The 25826-nt window shown below is 37.2% G+C and overlaps 1 protein-coding gene across 1 annotated transcript in view; it reads right to left on the reverse strand.

Annotated features, from left to right (window-relative positions):
- LOC140150106 (uncharacterized) overlaps positions 1–25355 on the reverse strand; it is a 33557-nt gene extending 8202 nt beyond the window's left edge. Inside the window, exons 1-9 of the mRNA XM_072172110.1 lie at positions 25215–25355; positions 15772–16032; positions 14668–14990; positions 12897–13124; positions 12052–12264; positions 10405–10473; positions 8099–8227; positions 5588–6340; positions 2431–4773 (exon numbers count right to left, since the gene is read on the reverse strand). Coding sequence (XP_072028211.1) covers positions 2431–4773; positions 5588–6340; positions 8099–8227; positions 10405–10473; positions 12052–12264; positions 12897–13124; positions 14668–14748 — 3816 coding nt within the window. The 5' untranslated portion in view covers positions 14749–14990; positions 15772–16032; positions 25215–25355. The remainder of the gene's footprint in view (positions 1–2430; positions 4774–5587; positions 6341–8098; positions 8228–10404; positions 10474–12051; positions 12265–12896; positions 13125–14667; positions 14991–15771; positions 16033–25214) is intronic.
- Positions 25356–25826: the final 471 nt, after the last annotated feature.

Raw genomic sequence — 25826 nt, forward strand, 5'->3', positions numbered from 1 at the left:
CTATGATTGGGAAATTTGATCAATAACACATCAATTTTAAACGCGAGATCCCCATTACCACATACACAGAATAGTAATTTTTAAATTGCAGCCAACAAGCTAATATTCAAGATTTTCTTATAGAAAACATTCATGTTGTCCCACTGCATTAATTATATTCGTAAGTCTCAATGTTCTGAATGTTTAAAAGGATGAAAACGAAAGATATCTGCACACAATCCCAATGCAAGGTATGGTCAACTGTGTCACATGTGTACAAAAGGCAAACATACGAAGGCCAGAAACCCCATTAAGTTATAGGAATGTATTTAAACATCCTCTGGTACACCTTGATTTCATGCTCCTGATTAACTGAGCGTTTGATATCATTGCATGAAATTGTGAAAACTTCCCTGTTTACTATGAAGTACAACTGCCTCAAAAGTAGCTGATACAACTTCCTGCACTGTTAAACCAATGCCATTATAATTATCAAACTCCCTCCCTCCATTATACAAACTCACCTGTTTACTATGAAGTACCACACCACTCCACGCCATACATAAATTCTGCCAGTCACATTTCCCCAATATGAAATTTTTTAAAAGTAAAATTTCAATTTTAATTTTACTTCATTAAAGTTTGGCGGAGGCGGGTTCGAACTCACGGCGCGGACTGCTTTGGACACACTATAAACCCATCAGCGCCTTAGACCACTCGGCTACTTGTCTTGTTGGAATTCATTTGGAACTTATTCAAGATATAATCGCAACTTCAACATAGGCCTACCACGTGACAAGCAAAGGCAGAAAACGTACCATATTTTGGAATTATATTTCAAATAAAAACATTTATGTGTATTATCTATTATTAGCGCTCAATTGTGGTTAACTGCGTGTTTTATACAAAAAAATCAACGATAAGCATGATAACTGGGCGTCTATATGGACAATACATTATATCGATTTTGACACGTGCTTGTGTCTCAGTACATTTCCATGGTCAGTAAAATACTATAGAGAAAAACCTACCATTTTCTTGTATACACGTTCGATGTTTTTATCAATTACATAAAAATCCATTTTAGACCCCAAATGTTTCTTCGAAATAAAAGATTAGAATACCATACAAACGAAACAGTAATCTTTTGCCGGGTCTAATGTTATTTATACATAGATTTTTTAACGTTTTTCTATCCTTATTCTTGCTCAATTAAAAAAATATTTTACGTATATAAAATTTAAATAAAATTCTCTGCTTCATAAACGACCTCAAATATGCCACAATTGGGTATCATGAATAGTTATATATGATGTGCAGTTAATATTCATATTTTCTTTTATACAGAGGATGCTTCAGTTTTGACAGGAAAAATATTTTCTTGAAAACCCTCTCACTCGGTTATTTCAAAACAGTAACCACGCTTCCCTAGAATGTGCAATAATTTAGCATTAAAATTTTTCTTATTCTAACAGCAAGCGTTTCTAGAATGAATTATGGCGAAATGTGGTGTAATGAAGTACAACTGCTTCAAAAGTGGCAGATACAACTTCCTGCACTGTTAAACCAGTGCCATTATAAGGCCAAAAAAAAAAGTTGTTTGTTTGTCCTCCACCGCCCGCTCCTCAGATGAAGGCCTGTCCAATATTTTTTTTTTTTTCAATTTTTTTTTTTTTTTATAAAAATAAGTAAAATTCAATTTTTTCCAGATTTGGAGTATCTCTGGACCTCTTTCATGGTTGAAAATTTAAAAAAAGTCCACCAAATCATTAAAAGACTATGACATGAACACAAATTATAACTTTAACTGCATATTAAAGAAACAAAATGGGTTTTTTTAAGTCACCATGAATGATTGTAGCATTTAGCTCTAGCAAGGTCCAGAAATACGCCAAATCCGAAGAAAAAAAATCCGCCCGCCCGCACGTCCTCTTTCAAAGCTGTGGAGGACAAACAAACAGTTTTTTGTTTTTGGCCTAATTCCCTCCCTCCATTATATCCACTCACCTGTTTACTATGAAGTACAACTGCCTCAAAAGTGGCAGATACAACTTCCTGCACTGTTAAACCAGTGCCATTATAATTATCAAACTCACTCCCTCCATTATATCCACTCACCTGTTTACTATGAAGTACAACTGCCTCAAAAGTGGCAGATACAACTTCCTGCACTGTTAAACCAGTGCCATTATAATTATCAAACTCACTCCCTCCATTATATCCACTCACCTGTTTACTATGAAGTACAACTGCCTCAAAAGTGACAGATACAACTTCCTGCACTGTTAAACCAATGCCATTATAATTATCAAACTCCCTCCCTCCATTATATCCACTCACCTGTTTACTATGAAGTACAACTGCCTCAAAAGTGACAGATACAACTTCCTGCACTGTTAAACCAGTGCCATTATAATTATCAAACTCACTCCCTCCATTATATCCACTCACCTGCTTACTATGAAGTACAACTGCCTCAAAAGTGGCAGATACAACTTCCTGCACTGTTAAACCAGTGTCATTATAATTATCAAACTCCCTCCCTCCATTATATCCACTCACCTGTTTACTATGAAGTACAACTGCCTCAAAAGTGACAGATACAACTTCCTGCACTGTTAAACCAGTGCCATTATAATTATCAAACTCACTCCCTCCATTATATCCACTCACCTGTTTACTATGAAGTACAACTGCCTCAAAAGTGACAGATACAACTTCCTGCACTGTTAAACCAGTGCCATTATAATTATCAAACTCACTCCCTCCATTATATCCACTCACCTGTTTACTATGAAGTACAACTGCCTCAAAAGTGGCAGATACAACTTCCTGCACTGTTAAACCAGTGTCATTATAATTATCAAACTCCCTCCCTCCATTATATCCACTCACCTGTTTACTATGAAGTACAACTGCCTCAAAAGTGGCAGATACAACTTCCTGCACTGTTAAACCAGTGCCATTATAATTATCAAACTCCCTCCCTCCATTATATCCACTCACCTGTTTACTATGAAGTACAACTGCCTCAAAAGTGACAGATACAACTTCCTGCACTGTTAAACCAGTGCCATTATAATTATCAAACTCACTCCCTCCATTATATCCACTCACCTGCTTACTATGAAGTACAACTGCCTCAAAAGTGACAGATACAACTTCCTGCACTGTTAAACCAATGCCATTATAATTATCAAACTCCCTCCCTCCATTATATCCACTCACCTGTTTACTATGAAGTACAACTGCCTCAAAAGTGGCAGATACAACTTCCTGCACTGTTAAACCAGTGCCATTATAATTATCAAACTCACTCCCTCCATTATATCCACTCACCTGTTTACTATGAAGTACAACTGCCTCAAAAGTGGCAGATACAACTTCCTGCACTGTTAAACCAGTGCCATTATAATTATGAAACTCACTCCCTCCATTATATCCACTCACCTGCTTACTATGAAGTACAACTGCCTCAAAAGTGGCAGATACAACTTCCTGCACTGTTAAACCAGTGTCATTATAATTATCAAACTCCCTCCCTCCATTATATCCACTCACCTGTTTACTATGAAGTACAACTGCCTCAAAAGTGACAGATACAACTTCCTGCACTGTTAAACCAGTGCCATTATAATTATCAAACTCACTCCCTCCATTATATCCACTCACCTGTTTACTATGAAGTACAACTGCCTCAAAAGTGACAGATACAACTTCCTGCACTGTTAAACCAGTGCCATTATAATTATCAAACTCACTCCCTCCATTATATCCACTCACCTGTTTACTATGAAGTACAACTGCCTCAAAAGTGGCAGATACAACTTCCTGCACTGTTAAACCAGTGTCATTATAATTATCAAACTCCCTCCCTCCATTATATCCACTCACCTGTTTACTATGAAGTACAACTGCCTCAAAAGTGGCAGATACAACTTCCTGCACTGTTAAACCAGTGCCATTATAATTATCAAACTCCCTCCCTCCATTATATCCACTCACCTGTTTACTATGAAGTACAACTGCCTCAAAAGTGACAGATACAACTTCCTGCACTGTTAAACCAGTGCCATTATAATTATCAAACTCACTCCCTCCATTATATCCACTCACCTGTTTACTATGAAGTACAACTGCCTCAAAAGTGACAGATACAACTTCCTGCACTGTTAAACCAGTGCCATTATAATTATCAAACTCACTCCCTCCATTATATCCACTCACCTGCTTACTATGAAGTACAACTGCCTCAAAAGTGACAGATACAACTTCCTGCACTGTTAAACCAATGCCATTATAATTATCAAACTCACTCCCTCCATTATATCCACTCACCTGTTTACTATGAAGTACAACTGCCTCAAAAGTGGCAGATACAACTTCCTGCACTGTTAAACCAGTGCCATTATAATTATCAAACTCACTCCCTCCATTATATCCACTCACCTGTTTACTATGAAGTACAACTGCCTCAAAAGTGACAGATACAACTTCCTGCACTGTTAAACCAGTGTCATTATAATTATCAAACTCCCTCCCTCCATTATATCCACTCACCTGTTTACTATGAAGTACAACTGCCTCAAAAGTGGCAGATACAACTTCCTGCACTGTTAAACCAGTGTCATTATTTTCAGTTATATCGTCATCTTCCAATGATGTAGACAATTTTGTCGTCTCTGATGATCTCAGATGACGAGATAAATTTGCCCTGGTGAAGTTGACTAGTAACTCTTGTAAGTCTGCTGTTATTAGGCCATCCGCTATCGGTAACATATGCTGAATTTCATTCTGAAAGTAAGAAATGATATGAAAAGAGGTTATAATTCTTGCGATTCACAATTGCTCTTGCCAGTCCAATTGGTGACCTCCAAGGTCGACATATCTGTTCTAGTCACCATTGGATTTTCACGCGAGTGAGATAATATTAGTGTTGAAAACAGCTACACAAAGGATTCTGTGTAGTCAATAGATAGCAAATGGATTTATAATAGGAGTAACCACGCCTAGTGAGGGAAGCCATACAAATCAGCAGACACTTAATGCAACTCAACCGAGACCATGGCTTTGAGATTCCGACACATTACACTTCACTGATACGACCTAAGGTTATCTCCTGGGACTGTCTTTTGGAATTTGCAGCAGAGCATTAAATAGCTCTCAAGGAGAGCTGTTTAGAGTATTTACAATAGAGTGTAAGAGGATAAATGGTCAAATAAGGAGAGCTATAAATCACTCCTATATCAGATTTAAGGAGAGCAGTAGAAAGTGATTGCTCTCGCTCTCCTCAAAAGGCAGTCCCTGCATCTCAGGTCAATCGTGAAATCAATTCCTTCATAACATCTCTGAAGTTCTCCTGATGAAAACATATGTCTTCATATCGAAATAATGAAGTTGAGACTTCTCAATTATTTTTGTTCAATTGAATGACTGTTAAAACTTTTTTGCTCAATCCACAATGTTTTAAGGCCAGCCTATTATGACTTATAATATAAGTAAATCATATAATAAGTAATATCATATATAATCAATATAAGTAATCATTCTTAATAGCCATTTTGTTTTAGTTTTTAAAATAATAATGATAATAATTATATAAGCTTACCTTTATATCAATTAAAGCTAAAGCAGACTTCAGCTCGCTATCCATCACAGGACTACGTAAACCTAGTCTCTCTGCGAAGTCTTCATATAAATCCATTCTTATTGCAAAGAAATTAACACTTTTATTAGTCCTGCATCCAAGACCACTGAATGTCTCATCTTCTGTGCAATTTTTATATTTATGAAGTATTTCCTCCCCAAAATGTTTACACTTCTGATTACTAGAAGATTTGGGTTCACTGTAACAATGTTTGCAAATATTGCTTGAGCCCATGATAAGAGAGTCATCACTATTTTGTAACTGTTTTTGATGTAATAAATTACCTGTATTACATGAATATTTATGAGTATTGTATAAATGTCTGCTCTTACAGCACAACTCAAAATGGCTGTACGGACTGTAATAATTGTCTACATACAAACAGCTATCGGGCGAGGTTGCCAAATTATGCACCACTGTATTCAATACAGTGGAATGGCAGTTTTGTGAGTTCAGTGAACATGCATCGAAAGGCGCCCTCGGTGGTTGCGTAAATTGTTCACACACCTCGCACACATTCTGTCTGCCAACAGGCATGTCGGCTATGTGGGGTACTTTGGTTGTCAAGGCAACTGTTTGACAGCATTGTTCACCATTTTTAGTTCTTGAGATGTCGTCTGCTATTTGTTGTCTTTCCCGCTCAATTCTTCTTATTTTGTGGTATATATGGGTAGAACTATTGCAATTATAATAATCCATGGCTAAGATTCGAAGCTGTAAATAAAGAAAATAAATAAATAATAGAAAACAATCATGATTTTAGTAATTTAAACTGTAAATGATTTCTTTTAAACACAGAATACTACCTGTTTCTATCTGCTTGCCATTTATCCCTCTAGCTACTTTTTTCTATGTCACTCACACACACACCCCCACACCCACACAAATTCCCCTATTACTCCTCTCCCCTTCCTTTGAAATCATTCTCCCATTCCCTCACTATGACAACAGAAATAATCAATTCAAAGTTGAGGTAATTCCTCTGCAAAACTTACACCATTTCCTTTTATTTAGTGTGTTATTTAAATGATTGTTCAAATTTGAATAAAACCTTTAATTATAGGTTTATAATGAATTCTTGTTGAGAGTGAAATTGTACAAAATAATGCATGCATATTGAGATGTTGATGCGTCTAATGCATGAGCCCCGAAGGGGTGAGTGCATTAGACGCATCAACATCTCAGTACAAGTGTATTATTTTATACAATTTCTTGTGTAACAAGTAATACGCATTTATTAACCTATTTCATACACCAGATAAAAAGCTGTGATTTTTGCTAATTTCATAACAAAATCGTCACTAAAAATTTTGGAAAATACGATCAAATGTAAATACATCGACCCGCAAGGAAAATGAATCAATCATACGCGATGCTAACACGTGCGGAAGCACTGCGCGTTGTATGCGGAGTTCGCGCCTGTGCAATGATACAATATTAATGCACTCCACGTGTTTTTCTAACGGCTTTTCTGATTGGCTATGTGTTTCTTAGAGTGTATGAAATAATTATAATACAGGTACTGTGTTTAGCCTCAGTCATGCATCTCAGAGGAGCCAGTCTTACACCACTTCGCACCAAAGTCTCTCAATTTTGTACAAATATTTAAAAAAACAAAGTGATTTATAGTGCGCTATGTACAGCCACAACGCCTAGATGTTGATCCACAAGGGTCATCACACTTTACTGGTTGTCACTGACCACTACGGCCCCACATCATTCCATAAACCATTAAACAACAACTCCGGGATTTTGCAGCTGAAGAGCGCACACCCTAGACATTCCACAATTGACCATCACAGCCAGAATCAGCTCCCCAAGTTTCGTACAGGTTACAACGAGACAATTAGCAGTAAGCTCCTTGTCCAGGGGAATTTCAAGTTAACTCAATTTTTCCACGAGAGTTTACTAAGGGCTCATATTGAAATTCCCTTACACAGGAAGGTGTGCGCCATCCTGCAGCTTTCCTGTGCTAGCCTTCTTTTGTTAAAATCCTGGGCAGGGTGTATCACTGATGCATATAATCCATCCGAGTTTTTCTTGAGGCGTGTGCTTAGCGAGGGGAATCCTGCCTTCTTTCTGTGTGAAAACGTGGTAGGGTATTTCAATATTAGCCCTAAACCACCACCATGATTTGAACCTGCAAACGCTCATACCTTCTGGAACAATTGAACTTGACTGCCACAAGTAACACTCAACACCATAAGGCATTTAGAGGTAAGGCAAACACAATAGGATGGCAATGAACAAAGTCGGTTTTTGGAATTTGGCAGGTCTTACCCAGATTGAACAATGCCCTCCTTTTGTGTACTGTATACCATACTTCAAAAAGGCCAATTATTTTTCGCATCGAAAAAACAACGCTAAACCTACTTACAACAATAGTATCACCACCCGTGTTGTGAGACAATACATGCATGAAAGGGGCTAAAAGAACAATACTGTTATACTCAGATTAAAACATATACTTACAAGGTGTATATCATTAAGAAAACTATTGCTGTGCATATGAGGTGTGAATAGGATAACAGCAGGCTTGGTTTGTAACTGCTTGGACATGATAAGACTCTTAACACCAACAGGAACAATCCACTGAACAAGCTGAAACAAACAACAGCAATTAAATAGGCTGAATTTCTTGAAAATACCTAATCATGTGTGTTGTGAATGCAATATTCATGCAAATATGGCCGTATGTGCATATGGCTTGTCAGAAATCCTGCTGTATGTGGTTAAGGTCAGTCAAATATTATTACATGCAGATTATGTCAACTCGGGAACAATTATGATACCAGGCTAACTTTATGTTAAAGTTTATATGACTTAATGATGGTGGGCAGGTCCGTCCCCCTGACTTTTTTGTGTGCGGGGGCTGAATTTCCCAAATGTGTACCTTTACTAAATATTGCTTGGTGAACTTTATCCCCCCCCCCCCCAAAAAAAAAAAGTTGACATTGGGGGCTATTTTGAACACTTGTAACATTCAAAAGTGGTCCCTTAGTAAATTTTTCTTTCTAATTTAGACCATGAAAAGTGGACTTTTTCCAGGGGGACTTATTTGGTGGGATGTGGTTGAACCCTGTGTGGATCTGATTGTGTGGTGTGGCTTACAGTTTAAAGTTTAATGTAAAGTACTGTTAACTTGAAATATGGTCCACAACTTATAAGTTCCCCTAATACCTTTTAGAATAAGTCGAAAAATATTTTACAAAATGTAAATATGTAAAAAGGCCTATTTATTTTACACATGTGGACCAATTTATAGCATCACACATCATTTCGTTCAGTCACAATGGTTAATTGTGTAAGAAAAGAGGCTGTTTTAAAAGTTGCACCGGAGTCCATTGCAAGCAGGTTTTCTTTAACAAACACATGAATAGACCTGGCCAACTGCATTGTTTGAGAGTTGACTCCTATGGACTCAGATGCAACTTTTAAGACTGTTTAAAACTGTCTCTTTTTTACATAATGAACCATTGTGACTGAACGCAAGGATGTGTGACGCTATCATTTGGTCATGTGAAAAACAAAAAGGGCAACCCATATCTTTTTACACATTTGAATTTTGTCCAACTGTGCATGTTATTTGCGTTATGCTTGTTAATGACGACTGAAAAACTTGTTCGCATCATGTCAAACTATAAAAATATTAGCACATGACTTTGGTCGTGCACATAGAGCGAATTCCTATCGGTGCCCATGTCCTAACGTGCCATAATGACAGGATCATGCTAAAAATATGTGATCAAAAACAAATGCAGTCAAAAGATTCATATGGACACAACTGCACAGTTTTTGACCACCAAATTCAAATTTGACACAAAATTTGCCAGGCAGTTTCTCAGTCGTCACCCCAAGAAATTGACGTCTGAGGGCGTCAGTCTATGGGAAAAGTGAAATTTGCCACTAATGGTTCATACAGGGCTGCCAACTTTGAAAAACACTTTTCAGTATTCTTAGACCTCAAAATCAGTATTTTCCCTACAAAATCAGTATTTTGAAAACACGCATAATAAACGCCCTAAAATATTAACTATGTGTATCGTCACGTCTTATTTTGAAGAGGTAAATGTAATGTTTTATCTTGTGTTTCTTCGATTTAAGATGCGATGTGATATCATTTGCACCCCCGTGCCCAATGCTGAAATCGCTGTTGCAAAGCGTACACCGTGCATGGTGTTTATCCCTCCCGCTTGGAATCATGAAGTTCCATCTTTTGGTGTAGTTAGGCCTAAATTCTTGCTTCCTGGCACTGCTACTGCTAATTTTCTTTCCAATCGATGCCATATTTATATTTCAAACATCAAAAATCGGGCGAAAACTGCACTTCAAATTATCTTTCTGTCGCAAAATGGTCCACCCAAAAGTTTTCATTTGCACGCGGTACGTCTGGCATTCATGGCTAATAACAGTCCGTGATATATTATAGCCCGTGGTATAAATCAATCAATAAATCACCTCTTCAACGAAACACAATATTGAATATACGATCACATAAGCAAGGTCAATGTAAATGATACCTCATCGGGACCTTAATAGCAGGGGAAGAGATTGATTTTACGAAACACAAAACACAAACAATTTTCAATGTATTTTATTTTCACATAACAAATGGCCTTACTTTTAATACATAAAACGAACTTTTTGAAAAACGTATTTTAGGGCAAAAATCCGTACTCCCGTATTCTTTACCAATTTCCGTACGGAATACGGAAAATCCGTACTAGATGGCAGCCCTGTTCATAGTGGGATGGTAATAATTCCATCTATAGTCTTACCTGCTCCCTGTTATCAAACACCCAATGCATAATAAACTTAGCTTTAAATTTCCTCTTGTCTGGGTAATACTGCAAAAATAAAGCAAAATGATAAACTGTAAGTACAGGTGAATATTTGGTCCTTTTAAAATGCTTGGCATAATACATAATATTTCATTTACTCGACTGTAAAAATAAAAATGCAATTTGAGAGCATAATTGTGACGTGATCAAGCTAAATGAGTTGTTTGTTGCTAATATTGATTTTGAGATACAGCCAATAATAATAGTGCTTAACTTCCTTTGTATTTTATTGTTCTGAACAACACTATAAAATGACCATATCCCTGGAACTATAAGTCTAATTGTGATGGGGTTTTCATCAAAATAAAGGTCTGCAAATGGCACATATATTGAACTTGAATTTTGGATTTGCCAAGAAATGATTTTGAATAAAGTAGTCGATAGATGGAGAATTTTGTTCTAAATACTTTGATAATGTGACTTAATTCTACTAAGCTATACAAATTTGAATGCTTAAAGGTAGAGTTTTAAAAGTGACTAATTTTGACATTTTCTTCTTTCGTTTTTCCACTGCCTTTGTTACGGGCTCATACAGCCTAACAGATGAACACTCACTCTCACGACATCATGTTCAATATTTGTGTGCTTCAAGTAAAACATCAATTAAACTTTTCAAAAGCTCTCATTTTTGTTCAAATTACCAAGGTGGGGAAATAATGTTGTATCTTGCCAAATAAGGTATCAATATATGCAGAGCAATATTCTCCATCTATCGTCCACTTGATTTTGTAATTTAGTTTTAGTATCTTTAAGATATGGTTTTGTTGAGTGTACAGATACTCTTTGTGCACAGTGTACATGAAGAAAATAAGTTAGTAGCACATCAGGTTTTTTAAATCACAACTTGTTCTATCAATATATTGAAAAGTAGGTCTTACATAATATTAAATGGGCTATTCCAGATGAAATCCATACACCCGCAATAGAAGACATGAACTTAATTTCCCACACAGGGGGTGCAGATTTCAAATGGAGTCAGCCATTCAGGTAACCCTATTAAAAATTCACACTCCCTGTGAGAACGATTAAGGTTTCACTTTCAACTGGAATAGCCCAATGACTTCATATATCCACTATCCAACATAAAAAGTCCAAGTTATGAGATATGTTCTCAAAATATCAAGAGCTATCTCAAGAACCACTGAAGCAATACTAGGCTTGTTTGTACTCATTTTAATGCACTATTTATGCTGATTCCAAATATTGTCATTAAAATATTCAATTCAGAAATGTCTGAATTTGTAAAGAAAATTTGAAACTTGTTGTCTGCAGTCGACACATGTGTGCAGAGGGATACAAATTGGGCTATTCCATTTAAAATCCACACAAGATTTTGGAAATAATTTCCACAGGAGGAGTATGAATTTCAAATAAAATGAGCACATTAGGCAGCTCTATTTGCAACTCCCCTCCCCTCTGTAGAAGATTCAGGTTGAATCTTTCTCAGAGGGTGTAAAAGATTGAATAAAGCTGCCTAATGTGTTCATCCCATTTGAAATTCATACTCCTCACGAGGACGATATTTCCAAAATCTTCCACAGGGGTAGTGTGGATTTTAAATGGAATAGCCCATTATAGACTCACCAGTGGTTCTTTTAATGTCCTTAATAAAACAATAGATCTTGGTTTGTCCAAGTTGATGGATTCAGCCAATGTTGGGTTAGTGATGATTCCAAACTGTACATGTTGTATAGGGTCTTTCTCTAAAGCAAGCAAAGCAGCACGATGGAATGAGTCAAAGCCAGGGGCTTCCTCCTCTTGGTAATTGGTAAAGTTGAAATGAGCTATCACCAATGTCTGTGAAAAAGGAAGATAATTACAAATTAATACTGAATGATGGTTTCTTTTTAATTAGGTTTGCTATCAATTTCTTGGGCTTGCATCATTTATGCTCGCATGTATATTGTGTCAAGTACTGCCTTACGTCCTACCAGAATGAAGCATATAGGCCACCTCCTTTCTTCATTTCGTTTATTTTAACATATTAAAGGGATGGTTTAGAAACATTCGAAATGCTAATGCAGTCAATACGCCTTTATTTTGAAGCCCCAAGTCCCCCACCCCAACTCTCACTCTACCATGGTTGAATACTACTAGTGCCTATATAGCATGTCTTTATCTGACCCATAGAGAAATGGTGTAGTCGCTTTATGTGGGAAACTAAGAATCTCTGGTGCAGTCAGTATACTTTAGTTTTGAATCACCCAGCCCCATCCTCCACTGCCACCCCCTCCTCCACCGCCGTCCCCCCCAATCCACTGGTTGAATCTTCCTGTGCATGTAACCTATCCAACATACCTTATCGGACACATACCGGAATGAAGCAGTCACTCTATGTAGGAATCTGTGAATCTCTTGTGCAGTCAGTATACCTTTAGCCCCAGGCTCCCCTATTATACCCCACCAATCCCCCCTAGTTGAATACTCACATCCTCCTGTGCCTGTAACCTATCCAGCATGTCTTTATCCGTCACATACAAGAATGGTGCAGTCACTCTATGTAGGAATCTGTGAATCTCTGGTGCAGTCAGTATGCCTTTATATTGAAGACCTTCCTGTTGTCCGTGGTGTGCTATGAGGACAGGGTAGAACGGAGCTTGTATTTTCTGACGACATGCGCCATATGGCCACCAGCAGTTTACAGCAACAAAGGTCACCTGTAATAAATTTAGAGCCGAGATGAAAATTAACATTCTGCTTTACTTTGTTCAACCATGAAATTGACAGTAGTGCTCTCACTTCCCTGGTTTTGTTACTGTGCGCATCAACAAAGCCCTTACTTATGCTTGCATAAATTCATATAAGCAACGTGCACCAGTCACAAATTACACAAAGCACACTTAGCATAGGTGCTACTCCCACAGTTCTGCAACACCATTCAAATTTTATCTGCTGGGGTAATAACAATCTAAGTCGCTGAGAGTACCTACATATCAGTTGCAGACTTTGGTGAAGTGGAAATGATTTTGATATATCCTAGTGGCAGCGGAATAATTGTTGAAGTGTGTGCTGATAATTAGGTCATGCCTAGCTGAAGCGCATGTTAAATCAAACAACATTTATTTATTTTTATTTTAGTTTAGCCAATGCTGACACTTACCTTACCAACCAAGCTTTTAGCCATGTTATCCAAGTCATGGGCTGATAACAGTGAAGTACTGTCCCAATGTGCATAGTACATAGCCAATGCTGACACTTACCTTACCAACCAAGCCTTTAGCCATGTCATCCAAGTCATGAGCTAATAACAGTGAAGAACTATCCCAATGTGCATAGTACATAGCCAATGCTGACACTTACCTTACCAACCAAGCCTTTAGCCATGTTATCCAAGTCATGAGCTAATAACAGTGAAGTACTGTCCCAATGTGCATAATACATAGCCAATGCTGACACTTACCTTACCAACCAAGCCTTTAGCCATGTCATCCAAGTCATGAGCTAATAACAGTGAAGTACTATCCCAATGTGCATAGTACATAGCCAATGCTGACACTTACCTTACCAACCAAGCTTTTAGCCATGTTATCCAAGTCATGAGCTAATAACAGTGAAGTACTGTCCCAATGTGCATAGTACATAGCCAATGCTGACACTTACCTTACCAACCAAGCCTTTAGCCATGTCATCCAAGTCATGAGCTAATAACAGTGAAGAACTATCCCAATGTGCATAGTACATAGCCAATGCTGACACTTACCTTACCAACCAAGCCTTTAGCCATGTCATCCAAGTCATGAGCTAATAACAGTGAAGAACTATCCCAATGTGCATAATACATAGCCAATGCTGACACTTACCTTACCAACCAAGCCTTTAGCCATGTCATCCAAGTCATGAGCTAATAACAGTGAAGTACTATCCCAATGTGCATAGTACATAACCAATGCTGATACTTACCTTTCCAACCAAGCCTTTAGCCATTTCATCCAAGTCATGAGCTAATAACAGTGAAGTACTGTCCCAATGTGCATAATACATAGCCAATGCTGACACTTACCTTACCAACCAAGCCTTTAGCCATGTCATCCAAGTCATGAGCTAATAACAGTGAAGAACTATCCCAATGTGCATAATACATAGCCAATGCTGACACTTACCTTACCAACCAAGCCTTTAGCCATGTCATCCAAGTCATGAGCTAATAACAGTGAAGTACTATCCCAATGTGCATAGTACATAACCAATGCTGATACTTACCTTTCCAACCAAGCCTTTAGCCATGTCATCCAAGTCATGAGCTAATAACAGTGAAGAACTATCCCAATGTGCATAGTACATAGCCAATGCTGACACTTACCTTACCAACCAAGCCTTTAGCCATGTCATCCAAGTCATGAGCTAATAACAGTGAAGTACTATCCCAATGTGCATAGTACATAGCCAACGACACATCAGCATCCATTTCTTGAATCCGTTGTTGCGCCAAGTTCAGATTGCCATCAGGGTAGTCGTAGACAAATGAGTCTGTCGGGAAGATTCTATTTGGCTGCGGGGTAGGGGTGTCATCACTGGCTGAGTCACTGAAGTATGGAAATATAGAATCAAAGATATGGAAATTGTGACTAATAAAAACCTGAATTCAAATTAAAACTGAAAATTCTCATGCCTGTATATATTCAATATTGGATAATTAATTAATTAATTAATTAATTCAAATTAAAACTGAAAATTCTCATGCCTGTATATATTCAATATTGGATAATTAATTAATTAATTAATTAATTAATTATTTATTTATTTATTTATTTATTTCACTTTATCACTGCCACATATTGCACATAAGTGACATCAAAAATTACACAATATTCATAATAGGAACATATTTTTTTTAAAGTACAGTGAATGGCTGAAGCGAACAGGTGCTATGCACCTCTAAGACCACCCCACCAAATCCAAAAAGAAGGGAAGGGATAAATAAATAAATCAGAGGGGAGAGGGAATGCAGGTTAAGTTTGCCTGCAATTTGGACAATTACAAATTGATGTACCTTTCATCACAATCGACCCATTCTGCACTGGATAGCAAATCGGTCACAGAAAAGTGAAGCAATGCATTGTAGAAAGTTTAACGCTCTGCATGCTATCCATAGGTTTCAATATAAAAAGTCCAAAGTTTTAAGATATCTTCTCAAAATTTCAAGAGCTATCTCAAGAACCACTGAACCAATACTAGGCTTGTTTGTACTCATTTTAATGAATTTTCCATGCTGATTTCAAATATGGTCACAAAAATTAACAATTCTGAAATTTCTAAATTTTCAACAAAAAAATTGAAACTTGTCGTCTGCAGGGGCTGCCTTACCTCCATGTAACTGACAACCTAGTCATCAACAGTTGAAACAGAAGGGCTAAACAGACAATGGTGGTCTCTGGATTTCTTGCCATGATTTGGGTCACATTGGTAAACTTTCTACTAATTCTCTGGAAAAACAATGGCAAAGACATCCTTCTCACAGGTTACCAAGTGATGACCAGCTGACAATGAAGAAGCCTAGTATGGCATACTGATGACTGCAGCATGGTTGCCATAACAACCATCAGGATGAAATAGTAGTAGTTCTTCCTATAAGATAAAAACATGGCTTCATGAGTAAGAATATATTAGGAACACACCCAGATGTCTCAGAAATACACCTAAATATATTAGGAATACACCCAAATGTATTTGAGGGATACACCCAAATGTATGAGAAATACATCCAAATGTATTAGGAATACATGTACACCCAAAATGTATTGAAGAATACACCCAAAATTCTCAGAAATACACCCAAAATTCTCAGAAATACACCCAAAATGTCTCGGAAATACACCCAAATTTATTAGGAATACACCCAAATATATGAGTAAGATTTTTGTAATGGACATTTTAGCTCAGTTGGTAAAGTGCTAGACTCTGAGGCGCAAGTGGGTGGCGGTATAAGTTGAGTGGTCAGCGTATTCATGCTTTGGGGTTTATGCTAAAGTCCGAAATTTACTGTTTTCTAAAATCCATTTACCGTGTTGTATAATTTGTAAATCCGCTTTCATGAATAAAACTTATAATGTATTTAAACAATGATATTAATGTCACAATATTGCGATCAAAATGCTCTGATTGGCATATTCTCACAATAACTGGCCGACTGTTACGATCCCGGGGTTACGATGTTTGAAGGGATATACATGTAGTGAGTTCATGGCTTGGTAATATACCTTTATTTCGGTATTATTAAACAGTACTTTTTATCATGAAAATTGACACACACAACTCATGATTGTTTTTATTTTTATTTTCATGTTTATTTCTCTGATCTTTTAACAAATTTGGTCACATCATACAAAAATGTAATTTTCCGTGTTGTACTTCAGATTCCATGATTTTTTTCCGTTTTCTGTAAAACGGAAAACTTCGGACTCTAGTTTATGCCTGTGCACACTATTAGCTATGAGGGATGTTCCAGATGTAATCCATACCATAGATATGGCCTTATCTCCTACACAGGCCGTGTTGGAAATGATAAATTCACTTCGTTACATGTTTAGAATGGAATTGTTATCTCTTCGTAAGTGTGAGATCGATCAGTTAGTGTTATGCAAATGGGGTAGTGATGCGAGAAGTTTTTTGTGTTGGGGTAATTTGGGTGTATCAGTCATTCATGGTCACCACGCCACACGATTCATTTTTTTGTGTGTGTGTGTGTGTGGTCGCACCTATACCATGATTAAAACATGTGTAACTTTAATGAACAAAACAAGAATTATTTAGACTGGTGTGTTTTATTGGTTTTCGGGTGGGTATGTATGCATTCGGGGCTAAGATGAGATTAGCTGGTATCGCGTAGGAAAATTCCAACACTGTACACAGGGAGTGTGAATTTCATATGGGGCTATCTGAATGAGTGACTTCATTTGAATACACCCAAACATGACTATCCCCATTTATGCATAATTATGATATTTCGATAAAAAATTAATTTCAGAACGTTTTTGCTTTAAAAAAAAGAATGCAACGTCCAGTGATGATACTTTTCCCCATTGCCTTTGGCAAGATTTGAGATATTTCGATATGAAATAACATACATTGACTGACATAATTGTCATTGAATTGAACATGAGAAAATAAAAATTGCGTACTCAAGATTTTGTGATCTCTGGCTCGACAGAATTGTTCCAATCACTCTTTAACATGTAAAGGGAGTGTGTGTACATTGCTCAATGGAGCATTATGCATGATTTACGCTTGAGCGATATGAAGGCATGTATGCATGTGGTTGATTATCCCAGAGCCTAGGCAGAGTTAAACATGTTCACATTGCTAATTATAGAGCAGAGATGGCAATGGGTTGTGAAAAAAAAATCTGAAAGTTGCGAACGTAGGGAGCGAAGCGACCGAAGTCTCGCCCCCACGGCCGGGGTCCAGGGGCCAGCTTAAGGGCCCCTGGTGGGTCAGGGGCAAAGCCCGATGGGGGTCGAGGAGGCGAAGCCCCTCGAAGCCAGAGGGTTTCTACACATTTTACACTGCATGAGACACCATTTCTGAGGGTAAAATTACATTCAAATGGATTTTAAATAAGGTTATTTTGAGAAAACAAGCCTAGATAACAAGCCTTGAAGACTATCTATTATACATGCAATATTCTTCAAGGCTTGTTTTCTCAAAATTATACCATAAAATATGCAAATAAGGTACCTAGGCCCAGGCAATTGTAGCAGAATTAGCACCCCAAAAGGCCATTTTTAACATAAAAAACTGTTTTAGACTTTTTTGAAAAAATGCTTCCTTCATCCCAAAAAAGTGGTTTTAAATGTTCAGTTTCCTATACTTTTGTACATGAGAGACATTCTCCAAAGTATTTTTTTGGCCTAATAACATGGCCTACATGGCTGAAATGGATATATATAATGCGCAATATAAAAATGACGATTCATCAAATTTTTGACCCCCCCTATTTTTTTGTTTTAAATTAAATTTTTGACCCCCTATTTTTTGTTAAATTAAAAAAAACATTTTTGGCCAAAAAAAGCAAGTTATATGCCCTAAATTACTTGTTATTTAATGTTGGAAACCATAGAAATACTGCTACTTAAAAAAAAATGCCAATTTAGGTTTACAAAGTTGGATAAAGTTGTACATTTTAATTACCGTATTGGTCCGAGTATAGTCCCACCCGTTTTTTATGTAAAAAATTTTAACAATTGGGGGTGGGATTATACTCAATTTCAAAAAAAAAAAAAAAAATTTTTTTTTTAAGTTTATTTTTTCGGTTTTGGAGTGTCCCTGGACCTAGACCTAGATGCTAGGATCATTCATGGTTGACCTAAAAAAAAAAAAAAAAAAAAAAAAATTTCAAGATATTTTGTATTTTTAATATGAAAATTGATACTTTGTTTTCATGTCATGCATTCAAATTCAATGCATTTTGAAATCATTAATAGAGTATGACATGAATACAAATTATCAATTTTCATATTAAAAATACAAAATATCTTGATTTTTTTTTTTTTTTTTTTAGGTCAACCATGAATGATCCTAGCATCTAGGTCTAGGTCCAGGACACTCCAAAACCGAAAAAAAAAAAAACTTTTACAATTTCTGAAATTTTTCAAAAATGGGGGTGGGACTATACTCGGACGTGGGACTATACTCGGACGAATACTTTTACTTCTACTGAACAGCTAGCAATGTATACTAATTCAATGTGTTCCTGACTGTTCAATAGAAGCAAAAGTAATCAAAATGTATAACTTTATCCCCGGGACTTTATCCAACTTTGTAAAATAAAATTGGCAATTTCTTTTTTAAGTAGCAGTATTTCTATGGTTTCCAACCTTGAATAACAAGTAATTTAGGGCCTATAACTTGCTTTTTTTGGCCAAAGATATTTTTTTGAAAAAAAAAAAAAATTGTTGGTTTTTTTTTTTTTTTTTTTTTTAGAAAATCTGATTTTTTTGGGAAAAATACAAAAATCGAATTCGATTAAAATCGGAGGATTGGCATCTCTGATAGAGGGCTCCCTTCATCTCGAAAGTTGCGACCAGAAATGTGGACACCAGAAACTTCAGGATGAAGGCAAAAAAAGTTCTGGTACTTTATCATATATAGAAGTAATCATGCAGTGATAGTTAGATTTCATCAAATAAAATCACCTTTGTGTAAAATGGATCGCCGTGGTGAAAAATGAACCATTGTAAACCTGCTTTTTTGTACAGTGATTGCAAGGCATTGTCAATGATAGCCACAGAAAAATGCAGACTTTGAAAACAGACAATTGCCCATATAAACTTCACTAATTTTTGACCTACAGACATGGCTGACCCATCATTTTTTAAGTTTTAAAATAATCACCTTTTTTTAACAAAATAATTTCCATGTGAAATTAAGTCTGAAAATTTTGTGATCATCCCTATTATTTTAACCATTCAGCAAATTACTTCAGTGCAGGTGTTTGTCTGCTCTGTCTGATTATCGCGTAAAAAGAACTAGGTCACGCGTTGCTACACAGCTTGAACAGCAAATGAGGTGCCGATGTGATGACGTGATTCAATTAGCCATTCAACAACTCTTCCTATACCTTTGTACAGGAGCCAACCGTTGTTAATCCGTGATGAATCCATAGTCCAGTAGCGTATCTGTGACGCAAGGTTACTGGCATACCGCGTTACGCATGATGCTGCCAGTAAAATTCGTCATGCCTAGAACGTGTATGCGTAAACATGAACTCTCTTATGTTGGCGGTAACAGCTAAATATTACCGCTTTATTCTTTAGTTTTATGCCGATATCAACAGAGATCTTCTTGTCAGGTTGAGTTAAGTGGCAATGAGAAATGGACATTCCCAGGGCCGGATTTGCCTTTTTGGGGGCCCTGGGCCAGCCCAAAATTTGGAGGCCCCCAACGCACTGTGAGGAAGGCATGTGCCCTCACGTGGCCAAGTTTTAAGATATTTCTAGGACATTTGCGCTTCAGCGCACAAAAAAAAAATCAAATTTGGACTATTTTAACCCAAATTGAAGCTGAATTTTGCTATATATAACAGGCCAGTGCGCGCGAAGTGCACAAAACTTTGCAATTTTTGTACCCTTTTTTGGCCCAAAACATAATGTTTTCGGCTAAAATGGAAGATGCACACTGCACAGGGCAGTTTTGGGGGCCCAAAAATTTGGGGGCCCTGGACCCGGGCCCATCTGGCCCTATGGTAAATCCGGCCCTGGACATTCCGAATGAAAGAATCATGTGAATTAGACATCTTTAGCTTGTTTCGTTGTTGAAAGGGATTCAATCATGTTTCACCGTTGTTCTTCACCGATTAACAACTCGCGTCTGACGCGTCTGCGTGGTTTACTTCGCTTGGGCAACTATCCTCCGCTGTCAATTTCTTATCCACTCACTACATGTACATCATCACAAAAGCTTTGTGTTGAATTGTGAATTAGACATTAGAATTGTGAATTAGACATTAGACATCTCTTTGTGTTGAATTGTGAATTAGACATTAGACATCTCTAATGTGTTGAATTGTGAATTAGACATCTTTAGCTTGTTTCGTTGTTGAAAGGATTCAATCATGTTTCACCGTTGTTCATCACCGATTAACAACTTCGCGTCTGACGCTGCGTCTGCGTGGTTTACTTCGGCTTGGGCAACTATCCTCCGCTGTCAATTTCTTATCCACTCACTACATGTACATCATCACAAAAGCTTTGTGTTGATAGCGAGTGGCATCAAGCTCACGGTTGAAGAGACGGAAACGATCATGAGGTATGTTTGATTCACCAGTCCTACAACTGTTGTGTTATGCCGCGCGGTCATTTTTGTTCCGCCATGGTTAATAGTTTTGTGATCGGGGCCCAGGGACTTACACTGATATTCAAAAGTATCTCATTTTGGAAAATGGATCTCATATTTGTAATCGTCTCAAATTGAATAGATTTGAGAAGCAATTTGAGATCCAATATGAGATCCAATTTGAGTAACAAATTGAGATGTAATCCACCCAATTAGGTTTTATTGGGTGCTAAGTTGCTAAACTAGTATAGTTGATGAAGTATGGTACTGTATGGAACCAGTGTCTAGACTTCTCATGGTCAAGTATGGGTTTAATTGATGTTCATGGTCTTTTGAGTATACACAAGGTGACCATAGGTAAAGTTGATCTAAAAATGTTTTTCTTGTTCCTTTCCAAAGCAAAAAAAAAAAATCAGAATGTTTTTCAAATTATTTTTAAAACATCAGAATATCTCACAAACTTAAAATCTGAATACTCATAAAATCATCCCGGAAAATCACAAACTCAATCACTAACAAAGGACTTACAAATTCCAGGAGGATACATACTTTTTGGTTTCAAGTTGTTTGCTACAAAAATTGAAAAGAACAGCTAAAGTAATGTGGAAATAATTCATGCAGGGAAAACTGAAGCAAAACCCTGATATTTAAAGTGGGATACATAAATTTGAAGTATGTATCAACAATATGATGTTTCAGAGTATAATTGACCTTGTCTTCTTGGCAGAGAAACCTGATCTGCAAGCACAAAATTCCCAATACTACTTCAGCTATTAAAATGGAGTAATAAGACCTTGCTCTGTCAAAAATACAATTTTGGTGATCCCCAACTTCTTTGACCATGAAATGACAAACATTTGGTAGCACTAATGTATTAAGCACCAATTGGGTGATTATGGATCTCATATTGGTACTCAAATTCATTCTCAAATTGGGTCTCAATTCTATCCAATTTGAGATGATTTTCAAAATGAGATCCATTTTCCAAAATGAGATAGTTCTGCACAACAGTGTTAGGTTAGATCATCACATGATAACGATTTTTAATCGCCATCTTGGTTTAATATCAAAACATTGCGAGTAAACCTGCACATGGAGCTGAAAGAAAAGTTGACAAATTACTATACCCTGTGTGGGCAAGTCATACATCAGACTTGCCCTGAACGTCCATATATGTTCGGAAGAGACGGATACATTGCATGAGAGCCAGACAGGGTCTAATTCTGCATAAAACCGGGCAACCTTATTTCTATAGATCTGCTGCGCATTCAAATTGCATTGTATCGCATCGTAATTTCATTTGTGTCTATGCTAATTATGTTTACACAACATGAACTCACGTGTTTTCAAGCAAATTCGCCGATAATAGGTGATCAAAAGCGATCGGAATGTTACAAAAGTACAGATCGCATTCAGCTTACTTCATATGAGATGATCTTTGGAAAAATACGGCATAATTTGTCTTGGTGTTTGCGGAATGCCATGAAATAAAATATTAATACGTTGCGGCAATTCATGATTGACAACTAACAATCGGCGTGTCCTTCGTATCCTCCGCTGTCAATTTCTTATCTACTCACTAATCCTCACAAAAGCTTTGTGTTGATTACGTAATGTGTGGAGGCAAATTGCAATAAGTACAATGAAATAATGAGTAGGGCGGGCTCCGAGGTGGGTTTCTTCTTCATCTTACGTAACAGTATTGTTCTCCAAAAAAACCCGGAAGCTTGTGCGTTTGGAGCTCTAGCTGAAATACAGCAAGATAATGTAAGATAGTAAATGTAAACCTGTATTTTAGCTAGAGTATCTCGAGCTAATGAGAGCCTGCTAATTTAAGCTTCCTATAATATCAATTGCACATAACATACCAAGTCACAAACTTACAAACTTCAATATGCACTTCAAATACAGCAGACCAGCTGTTAATTATTACTGATCCTGTAGAATAACTCACATAATCGTCCATTTCATGGAATCCCGTTGCTCAGAATTGCCAATTTCATTTTTATCTGTCAAATGCGCTGTGGATGTGCTCCATTAAATCACAGGTGTGAAACTGACTTTATACCACTCGCTCGCTTTCGCAGAAAAGCCAGCCTCGTGGCTCTGGGGCATGACGTCATCGTGGACGTATGCAAAATTTCCGACGGGCGTCATATAACCCGTATTGTGATTGGTTGCAAAAGCCATTCTTTGAAATCGTAAGCCAATCAATGAACGCGACGGCCTTTTACGGTATTAATTAATGTGACTCGCCAGTAAAGTATGTCTAACCTGATTGGTTTACAAAACTACTTTGATAATTGCTAAGCCAGTCAGCGTGCTCGATGCAACAACCTCGTAGAGGTTTTCCAGAGGCGAATTCACGTGGTGATCCAGCGATCGAGCATAAATTCAGCTTGACAACTGCTCTCGCGCGAGATCGCAGGTGCAATAACAATACATGGACACAATCACTGACATTTACACAATGGAATAATGAATTATTTATGACACGCATCGGCTGGATTTTACGATCGAGGTAAGGTTTTTGGCCTGTCCCTGCGTGAATATCCTTAGTTTTCAGCATCAAAGATACTTGCGATGACCAGTTATTTGCGGACACTTTGATAACAGGTAACTTTATAGGTCATAGGGTAGAAACTATAGTTGTACAATTTGTACGAAATATACATTTTGTTATACATGTAGGCCTAAAATGTTTACAAAAATATATTGGTCCATACGTTGTGATTGTATTCAGTTGTTCGACGTATAACAAATTACATGGATACATGTGTAGCGATTGCTGAAATGAATTGGTGATGCGGGGAGTTGGTGTATATAAGTTCTTAGAAACAGGACAGGTTCATATTTCAATTTGAAAATGCTGAATTAAAGTCATTATGGCGCAATGAACGTGCGATTATGTAATGTGTTATGGCAAATTACAATAAGTAGGTATGCTAGGTGAATTCAAATTTGCCATAATAAACTGCATCATTTTACATATCAAATTAAAGCCCTTGACGGCTTGAGTAAAGAAAGCCAAAACTGAAAACATTTTTGTCATAGCACTTTCCGTAACAAAGTTACATCTTGTCAAAGATTGACTTTCATCAAAAAGATTCTGCTAGCAAAATTCCCCAAAACGGCATTTAGTAGGGGTGTTTCTAGATCTTGGTCTCATGGCGATAGCAATTTTTTTTAATGGAACTGCTATCAAAATCCCTCTAAAATACCATGTGCAACTTGATTATCACCATAAAAAATCATATATTTGGGTCAAGTGAAGTATAGAAAACATATTAATGTAGGTTTCCTTCACCGACCTATTCTCGAAAAAAATTCAAATTTCTATGTAATATGCATTGTGTTTGGGCCCCGGTCTCGGCGAATTTCGCTGACTAGCAAATGTGTTAAGGTTTGCCTGGGTCGATACCTACAATAAGTACAATGAAATAATGAGTTAAGGCGGGCTTCTTCTTTAAACATAATATAGTAAATAGTATTGTTCTCCAAAAAAAACGTTGCTCTAAAGATAGTAAATGTAAACCTGTATTTTAACTAGAGCTATAATCAAATTAAGTAATTCTAGACTTGGCCAAACTGGAACATGCGCGTTGTGTCCATGTAGAGTACTAAGCCTCTAAAAGGCTAAGAGAGCGTGTACGTGCGCAGTGCACTGACAGTGTGCATACATGTAAGGCGCTAGGCGTGTGTATACTTTCTTCTGTATCGCGCTATATTCGCGTGTGTTTATCGCGGAGCCACTAGCGTTCACAGTGTTCCAGTTTGGCCAAGAATTACTTAATTTGATTATAGTCAGAATGGTAGTGAGCTGCTAGCAGTGCTATTATACATGTGTACACCCCATACATAACAACATGCATGCATATTAAGCTTACCCGTCGTCGATTCATCCTGCTGTCCCACATTCTTTCATTTTATCATGTGTTTTAACAATCGAGGTAATTTTAGATCAGTAGAAAACCTACCTTGCTAGCTAAACGAGGATTCCTTGCACATCTGGAAGCTGAAATAAAATTTCTGTTGGAAATAGACCCACACATAATTTCACTGACTTTGTACACAGACGTGTCAAGTTGTAAAGACACAATACACTCCAGGTCAGAGGTTATCCAGCACTACTACGCCCCCAACAACATCGATGCACATTCACGTGGCCCAGTGGCCCTAATCGTTTTCCGTAAATGTTATTTTACTGCATTAAAAGTAGTTCAAACTTTAGTCTAAGGGGGCGCTCTTTTTCTCGGGGGGCGCGCGCAGCACTAATTCAGCGTCCCATAGGATAAGGCCGTATAAAATTAATGTTTTGGTTCTCGTCCAGAGGATTTTCATGAATTGATGAGGGAGGGAGGTGTTTTTTTTTTTTCAATGTATGATTAGTTTTGTCAGTAGTTTTCGGTCTTCTCCAACAGTGCTCGAGGAAACGATGAGGCCCTTTTTTTTTCGAATGTCAGATTCTGAGGATAACCCCCTAGAGTACCACAAAAAGACTTGGAAGTGATGCTTGTTCTCTAATAAACTTATTTATATGTATGAAGATTTCATAAATCATTCCAAAGTCTAAAAAATTGAAAAATCTA

Source organism: Amphiura filiformis, chromosome 4 (genome assembly GCF_039555335.1).
Source record: "Amphiura filiformis chromosome 4, Afil_fr2py, whole genome shotgun sequence".
Classification (NCBI taxonomy): domain Eukaryota; kingdom Metazoa; phylum Echinodermata; class Ophiuroidea; order Amphilepidida; family Amphiuridae; genus Amphiura; species Amphiura filiformis.